This window comes from Fukomys damarensis, unplaced genomic scaffold, assembly GCF_012274545.1.
Source record: "Fukomys damarensis isolate Sample0158 unplaced genomic scaffold, DMR_v1.0_HiC HiC_scaffold_35, whole genome shotgun sequence".
Lineage (NCBI taxonomy): Eukaryota > Metazoa > Chordata > Mammalia > Rodentia > Bathyergidae > Fukomys > Fukomys damarensis.
The window spans coordinates 392058-402616 of record NW_022900947.1 but is presented as its reverse complement, the minus strand read 5'-3'; the positions used below and the strand labels follow the sequence as shown (position 1 = coordinate 402616).

The following is a 10559-nucleotide window of genomic DNA, read 5'->3' as shown; positions in this document are numbered from 1 at the left end:
ATATATATACATCTGAGACACAAATGGGAAAAGGTGGCATGGGACAAGCTGTGCCAGTGTCAAGAGGGCACAGCCATGTCAGAACACAAGCATCGGGACAAAGGTCACTTCCTGTGTCAACTCTCCCACACCTCACAGCTGAGCTTCAAATGCACAAAGACAGACAAAGCTCAGCTGAGAAATAGACAAACCTACCATTGCAGGTAGGGATAGATGTGTGACTCCATCAGAGACTGAAAGACAAAAGCTATGGAGTATGCAAGGCTGGAACAACACAGCAGCCAACTTGACCTATGGACAATTCCAGGTGTCTCAACACGGCCGGCTGGATGGCACTCACAGAACACCTGCCAAGGTAGACCACATTCTGGGGTACAAAACAAGTCCAGCACAGGTGAGAGGGTTTGAGTCATACAAAACACATCCTCTGACCACAGCAGAATGAAACGGGAAGTAAACAAGAGAAATGTGTTGATAGCTTTCTGCTGCTGTGTCTTGAGTAGAATGGAAATGAGCAACAAGAAAAAGATAGTCGCAGTGCATGGGGCTGATGCGGCACTTGGCAGAGCCGCGGACCCTGAAACACGCTCCCGAAATGGAGAGCGGCTGGCGCAGACCATTAGCTTCAGCTTTCAGTGCAGACCTGGAAGAAGAGCGGCAAGTAGAACCCAACGTTAGCAGAAGAAAGAGGGAAATAAAGACGAGAGCAGAAATTAATAAAATGGGAAGTAAGCCAAAGGCGGTCTTCAAGAAGACCAATAAAACCAATAACCAGACCGATCAGAATAAGAGCAAAGACACTTGACCCACATGGAAGTTGGTGTCTCGACATCACTGCGGATTCTACATATACTGAAAGAACAATGTGTGAGTATTATAAACAACTTCAGGCCAATGAATTTGACAACCTTTCTGAAAACACATAATTTAAAAAAAATTTTTTAATGAGCAGGGTGCAGTTCCAAGTGGGAGGATGAGGCAGGAGGATTACCTGAGTCCAGGAGATTGACAGCAGCCTGGACCATAACAAGATCGCACCTCAAAGGTTATAAAAACACATAAAAGTTTTGGGCTGGGGAAGCAGCTCTGTGGCACCCTGCCTGCTTGGCAAGTGCAAGGTCCTGAGTTTGATCCCTGGTGACAAAAAAAAGTTTAATAAAGCAAATAATTAAAGAGAATAAAATATAAATCTAAACAAACAAAAGGATGCACAGATCAAGATAAAATACTAGCAAGCCGCATGTCTGACAGGATTTGTATCTAGATGGATGAAGAACTCCTGCCACTCAGCGATGCTACGCCAAACCCACTGGCAGCAGCCCGAAGCTGACGGAAGTGGGCGGTGATCCGGGCACAGGGCTCCGGGGTGGGTGGCGGGTGGACTACGCTTCCTCCGCAAGGGTGCGGTGGGTGGAGGTGGCTTCAGGGCAGACGTCTGACCGCCCAGCCAGGGACCTCAGGCCACACTTCTGGGACGAGGGCGCGAGGCGAACACGATCAGTGGTGAGGAGCGCAGCACACAAACCGTCACGAAGGAGACCGGCGCACTTCGGGCTGCCGCGGTCCCGACCAGGGGACTCTGGAGCCGTGATGACCCCGCATCCTGGCCGTCCTGGGCGGGACTGAAGGAGGCCCAAATGGAGAGTGGACGCCAGTGAGCAGCGTGTCCTTGCGGGGAACCTCTGAGGGGGAGGCGGACGTGCGGACAGGGCAGGCCCAGCGCTCTGCCCTGCCTCTCTGTGGTTATTCTGTGAACTGAAAACTGTCCCTGGCATCTGTCCTGAACACATGCTGGGCGCTAGAATAGCTGCTCCCAGAGGCAGACAGGAGGACCGATAAGGGCAGGAAAGCCATTCGCTGTGGGAGGTGCAGGTTGCTCCTGTCCTCCCTGGCCGGGGCGCTGAAAGTGGTGTGGTCACTTCGGAAAGCTCAGTTGTTCCTTTCCCTTCCTGCCTCCTTCTTTTTGCCCCTCTTTTCCTTTCATTCTGAGAATTGAACTTGGGCACTTCATATAGAGCTACAGTCTCAGCCTTTTTGCTAATTTTTAATTTACGAGACAGAGTCTCACTGAGTCACTAAGTTGCCCCAGCTGGATTCAAACTTTGGATTCTCCTGCCCCAGCCTCCCAGATAGCTGGGCGTACTGGCATGCACCGTGCCTGGCTTGCTTGGCTGCTTTAGAGTGAGGAGCAGATCAGAATCATGAGGGTACAGCTAAGAGGAGCCACACAGGCACCAGGGCCCCCGGGACACTGTGTTGGGCTTAGTCTGTGCACATCACGGTCTTGTGCCAAGCACATGCTGAGGTGTCCCCACCGTCAGCCTTTGTAGGTTGGGCTCCCCGGCCCCTCCCCGTGGGCCACCCCAGAGTCCTTTCCAGAGAACAGGGAGGTTCAGCCAGCCTGGCCGCCACCCCTGCCCGCCTAGCTGCAGAGACACGGGGGTGCTTGAGTGGCATCCTCTGCCCATCTCTGCTGTAACATTTGGCTGGTGTCCACCCCAGGCCTGGGCACTGCTCTGTCTCCTTCTGTCTCTCTGCCTCTCTCTCTTTCTGTCTCTTTCTCTCTCTGCATTGGCCTCTGTCTCTGTCTGTGTCTGTGTCTCTGTCTCTCTGCCTTGGTTTCTCTCTCCACACCTCCCCAGCTGACTTGGCATCACTCTTATGCTAATTTCATAAAAATAACCTGGAGGATTTCCTTTTTTCCTCCATTCCAAGAGCGTTCTAAATATCGTGGGAATTATCTGTTGCTTGAATATCTGAGTGATCCCATCTGTGAATTCTTAGACATCATTCTCAGCTTTTTACATACTTTTGGAAACGCATTTTGCTAAAGGCTCAGGGTGTGTCTGGGGGGTGTTCTACATCCATGTCCTTCCTGCCGAGGGCCCTGGCTCATTTCCTGACTTCAGGGTTCTCCAACTCGTTTGTCTTCTCTCACTGAGCCCTGCCTGCCTTTCCTGGTCCTGCTAGTCACAGCTGACAGGGACCTAGCACTGTGGCTGGGTGGCGGGTTGCAGACTTGTCCTTAGTTGAGGGTCATGGAGGCCATCTCTGTGGCTCAGCATGTTCCTCAGAGATCTAATTCTAAGTCACTCAAAGTGTGTATTTCTCTCTTTATTATGACAGAGAGAACAGAAATATCACCCTTTTAACTAGCTTTATTATTATTATTGCTTTTGGTACCGGGGTCGAACTCTGGACCTTGCACTTGCGAAGCAGGAGGCGGAACCACTGAGCTAAATCCCCAGCCCCTTTTAACTAGTTTTAAAGTGTGCAGGTTCACGGCATCAGACACACTGCCTGTGTTGTTCAGCCCATGTCTCCTTCCAGAGGGCTCCCTGTCCCCATGGTGTGCCACCCACCCCTTACCAACCTGGCAGGCACTTCCCGCTCCAACCTGAGTCTGACCAGGTGAGTCTGATGTGTCCTCTCCCCTGCCCACCTTCTCCTCGGGTCTGAGGCTGTGTGGAGGGTCGTGCGGTGCACAGGGGCCCTCTGCTCTCCACCCTGAGGACAGCACTGCTGGGAGCACAGTGTGCAGCTCGAGTTCCTGCTCCAGCTCTGCCGTGTCTGTGCCCAGAAGCGGGGCAGCCAGGTCTCATGGTGACGCTGTGGTCGCAGCAGGTTTCACACTCTGTGGGCCACCACACGGCTTCCCATGGCAGTGGCACCACATACACTGCCACCCCACTGGGTTCTAATTCCTCCATATCTTTGACCACACTTTTTCTACATTTTTGGTACCGGGGATCGAACTCACGACCTTGAGCTTGCCAGGCAAGTGCAGTGCCGCTGAGCTACGTCCTGGCCCCAAACACTTTTTGTAGTAGCCATTTTAGCAGTGTGAGGTGGTACTCCAATGTGCTGTAGCCTCTGTGTGTGTATGAACGAGTATGTACGAACATGAGGCCTGTTCTAAGCTCCATCCCTACCCCTTTTTATTTTTTATGTTAAGCTGGGGTCTTGATAAGTTGCCTAGCATGGCCTCAAATTTGAGATCCTCCTGCCTCAGCCTCCAATTTTCTGGGATCAAAGTGGACTAACATGTGATTGCTCTGTGTAGCATTTTATGAGAGCATGGAAAACACACATGCCATCTGTTTAGATCGTTGGCTGAGTGCCAGTCTGGCTGCAGCCCTCTGTCCTCCATGGCCTGGGGTCTCCTGCCTTGGCTGTGCCATGGTGGCTGTGAGTGTGCTGGGGCTGCTGCTGAAACAAGCGGAGACTGCGTATCTGTGGGGAGGAGGGCAGGACCCACTCATGCCTGCCCTCCATCAGGCTCTGCACTCGGAACCTCTCCAGGCTGCCTGCCTTTCTGCCAGCCACTGCCTCCACCGGGATGCAGGAGGGTGCATTTTCATGGCCATTGGTGGCAAGGACAGGCTGGCTCTGAGCAGGACAGCTGCCATGGCCAGTGTGGTCCTGGCAGCCCATTCCCAGGCCGGTGCCCTGCAGGGGATGCTGACCCTGTCAGTGACACGATGGTTGTGTCTCCCCACACTTGGGATGGTTCCAGGCAGCGGGAGTATCAGGGGAGGTGAGTGCATGGTGATCGCCGGGTTCATTTCTACCCACAGCCTGCACAGGCAGGGTGGTCTCTGCTGGGTGCTGAGGGGAGGGACCTCAGCCTCCAGGTCCCTCAGGCTCCGGGTGCTGCTCCATACAGAGCAGTACAGAGTGCTGTACCTGGGCAGAGTCCACCAGCCAAGGGTGGTGCAGGAGACTTCAGGGCTGCTGGGTTCCGGGACCGTATGGTCGTGTGAACCACCCAGCCCTCTCTGAGGATTTACCCTAACCTTTGGTTTATACCTCTGGTCTCTGATCTCCTCTGTGTGGGTGCTGCTCGGCAGGGCTGGAATCAGAAAGGGTGTGGCACTGGTGCCTGGCACGGCCAAGGCATCGTGGGGATGGATGGTGGGGCGCTGGGCCTGGGTACAGAGGCTGGGTGGCTTCCTGCTCCTGTGCCAGACAGGCAGGAGCCAATCCTGGGCTGATCCCAGTGCTGAGCATGTCTGATTCTGTGCTCCTTTGCCCTGCTGCTCTGCTCTCCAGAGCAGCCAGAGGCCAGGGCTCAGGTGCTGCTGGGGAGGCCAAATCACATGTTTCTGTCCTGTGGGCTGAGCCACAGGGTGCACAGGGAGGGCTGTGGGGGCTGAGTCAGGAGCTGACAGCAGGAAGGCCTCCTGCCAGCCACAGGCAGCGCCTGCCCAGCTGAGGGTGTGGCGGCCCTGGCTGAAGCTTCCTGCCACGGACCTGGGCCCCACCTGCACCCTGGCCTGCGCTGCCCAGGGGAGGCTACATACGGGACTAGGAAGACACACAGACACGAGCAGACGCACAACTGTACACAGATGCACACATGGACACACAACCACAACACAGCCACATCTTCAAGTCCGAATCACCTTCACACACAGCTGCTGCCCACCTATACATCGACACACACACCACTGACAGCGACAGACGCTCACCAGACAGCACTCGCCCCTTCCCGTGAGGGGTGTTGGCAGGGAGACCCCAGGACACCGGAGAGGGCCGGATGGGGGTTCCGGCTCAGCACTGCCTCTGCCTTCTTTGTCCCCAGGAGCCACCAAGGACATGGGGAAGATGCTGGGGGGGGACGAGGAGAAGGATCCTGATGCTGCCAAGAAGGAGGAGGAGCGCCAGGAAGCGCTGCGGCAGGCGGAGGAGGAGCGCAAGGCCAAGTACGCCAAGATGGAGGCCGAGCGTGAGGTCATGAGGCAGGGCATCCGCGACAAGGTGGGCAGGGCGCGGGGCAGAGGTTGTCTCCCTCCTCAGGCTGGCCCGGGTCCCCTCCCATCTACGCACAGCTCGGGGGCAATGCCAGGCGGGAGAGGACAGGGACACTGCAGCGTCCCTGGCGTCCCTATCTGTGTCGCTCACGTTGCAGGGTAGGCACTTTCCGCTCCTGCAGTGGGGCTGACCTGTCCTGGGGGCCCAGGGACCTGACTCCAAGGGAAGAGCTGCGGGAAGGACACCTGGCCAGGGTTTGCTCCCATGGCTCAAAGCGTGGGGTCAGGAGCCCGGAGGGGCCCAGTGTTTCTGAAATTGTCAGAGTGGGTGGGCGGCCGTCCGGTGGGTGGGCAGCTGTGCACTCCGGGTGTCGCTGCTGGGTGCAGTCATGTGGCATCGTGGACTCTGGCTCAGGTGGAGCTGGCTTTTGACTTGAGGCAGCCTGGTCCCCTTCCTACCAAATAACCTGGACACTCAGGGTCGGCCCAGGCAGCCCTAGTTACATCTATGCCCAGCTGTGTCTCCAGCACCACTCCCTGGAGACTCAGCCCTGCAGGGGCCAGTCCTCCCTGATCCACACCCTCCAGATACCTCCACGTGGCAGGAGTGGCATCTGTGCCCTGGCTAGAGAGGCTGGTGAGGCCTGACCTGTTTTCTGCTGCCTCTCCCAGCCCACGCAGAGCCCACAGGACCCTGGGCACAGGGCCTCCCTCCCTCCAGCCCTGGAGCCAACCCAGGAACAGGACCACCCCAGCCCTCTCACCACACTGGCCCATGGTGCTATCCTGTGCCCACGGGGCATTGGGCAACATAGTGGTTTTCGCCAGCCCTTCTCTGCCCTAGAAGCCTCAAGAAGACCCTACACAGCACTGTGGTCCTGGGGCTGGGGGATGGTGCCCTGGGATCCCAGCTGGAAGTGGCCTTTGCTTATCCTGTATCTGGAGACACCCACATCCCCCCGGGGGAGTGGACAGCTGCTCCCAAAGGGGAGGGGGACACAGGGACACCTCCTCTAATGGTCTGCACTCGGTGCCTTTGCGTCCTCAAATGCAGGGCACCCCTCCCTGCTCAGATGGCTTCTCGAACCTGAGGCTCAGGACCCCAGGACCCTGGGGCCCAGCTTACTCTGCTCTTCCCACTTCACATTTGCTGCCAGGCTTTGGCTTTCCCAGGCCCAGGCTCCCTACGCTCACTCTAGGAAGGCTGGGGGCAGGGTGGATGTGGAGGCGCCAAAGCCAGGTACCTCCCAGCCAAAATTCATTCCCTGGGTTTCATAGGCCTGGGGAGGTCCCTCCTGCCACTTCCAGCTCTGAGTGGCTTCTGTGTGGCAATGCCCTCCCAAGCCTGCCCACCCTGAGTCTGAGTGTTCTTTCTGTATCTCATAAGATGCTCTCATTGGACTTAGGGCCCCCTAGGATGATCTCGTCTCCCTACTTGCTTTAGTTACATCTATGAAAACCCTGTTTCCAAATACAGTCACCCTCAAAGTTCAAGGTGACACGTTGCACCCACCGCAGAGGGACCGTGGGCACAGGCAAGCAGGAGACACAGATGGCAGGAGGGCCCTGGTGTCTTGCTATGTTGCCGAGGCTGCATCTAGGGAGGATGCAGGGCCATGGTCCTGGTGAGGCTGCCTCCCTGCTGCAGTGAAGGAGCCTGGCCAGGCCTGGGGTGTAGGACTCGTGGGCAGGTCCACCTCACAGGGAGCCACCAACCTGCAGACCCTGCCCTCTCTACCTAGGGCAGCTCTCAGATGCTCCCCATAATCTGTGGGCTGGGGCTTCTCTCGGGCCTTCCTCTCTGGGTGCCAGCTGTCCGGCCTCCTCTCCCCACAGTATGGCATCAAGAAAAAGGAGGAGCGTGAGGCCGAGGCCCAGGCAGCCATGGAGGCCAACTCGGAGGGCAGCCTGACACGGCCCAAGAAGGCCATCCCACCGGGCTGTGGTGATGAGCCAGAAGAGGAAGACGAGAGCATCCTGGACACGGTCATCAAGTACCTGCCTGGGCCACTGCAGGACATGTTCAAGAAGTAACACCCTGAACATCTGGGAGCCGGAGCCCCTGCGCGCCCCTGTACAGACCCTCGCGGAGGCCCCCAGGGACATCGGGAGCAGCACGGCCCCCATGCCACTATAAGCCATAGTCCTAGGTCCACTCTGCCCATGCCCCTCTCACACCATCCCTGCTACCCTTGCCGAGGCCCAGGTCACAGCCCATTCCATGCTGGCCAGATCCCCACTGCTCTTGTATCACCATCCCCACCAGCCCAAGGTCATCCCAGGGCCAGCCCCTTGCCCACCCTGGGCTTGGCCCATGCATCATGGGCACCCATGGGGCTCAAAATCAGGAGCACAGCCATAGTGGGGGGTGGGTGTCTGGGCCTGGGCAGCAGCGGCGCCTGGCCCACCACATGGGACCTGGGTTGCTGGGCCTGATGGACCCCACTTCTGTCTTCCTGTCAACTGACCACAGTACCCCGCCCAGGCCTCGCTTTGTGTCCAAGGGTCTCTTTCCGTTCCTCCCTCCGTCATGTGCAAAGTTCACCTCGGCCTCTTAGGAATGCCATCTTAACCAGGGGAAACAAAGAAACAGGTCTGGGGTTCTCAGACAGGCCTGCAGTGCACACTCAAGATCTGCCTCTCCCTGCACCTGCTGGTTCCCTGAGGGGCTCCTGCCCTTGCCCAGGGGCACCCACACTCCAGTGCTTGGGAGGCCTGAGAACATCCAGGGGAGACAGAAGCGGGGGAGGGGGCTCAACTGTCCCTGCCCTTCCTCCAAAGTGTTGTGCCGTGCTTGGCAGGTGGATGTGGGCCCCAGGGTAGGGGCTGAGGGGCTGCCTGTACCCAGACCAACAGACCAGAGAGACTTGGCAGAAATACCCCAGTGTCCTGCATCCTGCCCTCCTGTGCCCGCCTCCACCCCTGTTTAATTTGCATCACAATATGTCAAATCTCAGGTAAATGAGGTCTTCGGTATTTAATGAGTTATATCTTGACAGGAAGGCTGTCACCCTGGCCCCGGGCCCCGGCCCTTTCTGTCCACATCAAAACTGCATTCAGTGTCCACGGATGGCAGGCCAGGGCCAGGGCATGACACTGACCCTCATGACCTTACATAGCTCTTAGAGAAGCCATATCAATTAGACTGCAATACTAACTGCAAATACCCCTCTGTCCAAAGAGGCGAAGCACGCTTGGTGCCAGCACCCTGCTCGCCCCACCGCCCTCCGCTCCTCCTGGGTCCACATCTTTTTTAAATGCTTGTCTCCACATGATGAAAAGCCAGCTCTGAGCAGCCTGGGCGTTCTCTCGTGTCAACCCCCATATCTTGTGGCCGATGCATGGGTGCCCAGGGCCACTGAGCTTAGCGAGACCATGGGTGTCGCGTCTGTCTTTCCCTGCACCTGCACCTTCCCCTGCATGTCAGAGGCTCTGTGTGTTCTCTCTGGATAGAATCACAGCCAATAAACAGTGATTTCACACCATGTGGCCGTCTGTCCAAGGCCCCACTTCAGTTGGGTGACACCTTCCTGCCCTGTCAGGTAGAAGGTACCTCCTCTTGCGAGGGCAACTCCTGGGGGCCCCCAAGGTCTGACACATCCTCCTGAGTGTAAGCCCTGCTAGTCATCCCCAACTGGAAGGCAGCTGTCCTTCAGAGCCAGTGACAGCCCAGGCATTCACACCTGGGCAAGCTTGGGGTCCAAGCTCCACACTGCTCTGTCCAGCTCAGTCCTGAGGGTCCATCTCCTCTTCAGCTCTGTGTCCCACATTCTTCAGGGCTGGGGCTGAGACCAGATGACACCGAACCCCAGCCCGCCTCCCCTCTGGGGGTCTTGCCGCCTCCCCAGCCCTGTGGCTCGCTTCCCACGCAGCAAAGGGATAACACCCACGCCACGAAGATACCTTGGCTCCCAGAGCGGACCCGGCCCCTCCGGGTTCCCGCGGAAGGCAGAGCCAGTCACCCAGCCATCCCACCCCCGGAGGCACGCTAAAAGGCGCGGCAATTAAGGACCATTTTGTCCAGATCTACTAATCCGCAGCGAGACAAACCCTGCTGTCCCCGCGGAGCCAGCAGGGCCGGAACCCTGGGTCTGGGCCACCTGCCCACACCATCTGGTCCCTGGCAGGCCTGGGACTTGGAAGGATCGCCGGGGACTGAGGGGGCTCAGGCCCCGCCCCGCCCCTCCCCGCCGCACCAGCACTTACCCAACTCATCCCACCCTCCGTACTGAGCGGGCAGCCGCGATTGGCTCCGGGGTCACGTGCAAAAGCGGTTCTGGCCAATCAGAGCCAGAGAGACGCCATTCCTAGCAGAGCCGAGGCTTCTCGCCCGACCCGTCGTCTCCCTAGCTGCCTTGCGACTGACTCCGGCCCTGGTCGGGTCCGAACCGTCCTGACCCAAGTTCTCTGAAGCATTGCCTAGCCCCGCCCCTCTTCCCCGGCCCACTCTCCTCTGGCCCCTTCCCTCCAGATACCTCTGCTGATCACGCCCCTTTAGTCCCACCCTCTACCCTGGCCACGCCTTCCACACGATTTGGTCCCGCCCATCCCTCCGACTCCGCGCCGCTTTGGGGGTCCTTCCCTTTTAGGCCCCGCCCCATCCCGGGGCCAAGCCAATTTGGAAGCGGTGGAGCCTGGTCAGTTCTCCCCGTGGAGACTTAGTTCCGGGAGACTTTGCCCGGATTCGGTCCAGTACCTGTGACGCCCGGGACAACACCGTGTGAGCCAGGGGGTCCCTCCCCCCAGCACCCTTTTTACTCCTTCAGAATGGGGCGGAGAGGACAAGGACCCTGCCAGTGTTCCTCC

General features: G+C 58.0%; 1 protein-coding gene across 2 annotated transcripts in view; it reads left to right on the top strand.

Annotated features, from left to right (window-relative positions):
* Positions 1-9235, top strand: part of Cplx1 (complexin 1) — an 18008-nt gene extending 8773 nt beyond the window's left edge. Inside the window, exons 1-3 of one of the 2 annotated variants that reach the window (XM_010641646.3) lie at positions 1503-1654; positions 5585-5760; positions 7590-9235. In XM_010641646.3, the coding sequence (XP_010639948.1) occupies positions 5599-5760; positions 7590-7787 (360 nt within the window). In that variant the 5' untranslated portion in view covers positions 1503-1654; positions 5585-5598 and the 3' untranslated portion in view covers positions 7788-9235. Of the gene's footprint in view, positions 1-1502; positions 1655-5584; positions 5761-7589 lie in introns of those variants that run through there. The other variant, XM_010641645.2, reaches the window with a different exon arrangement.
* Positions 9236-10559: the final 1324 nt, after the last annotated feature.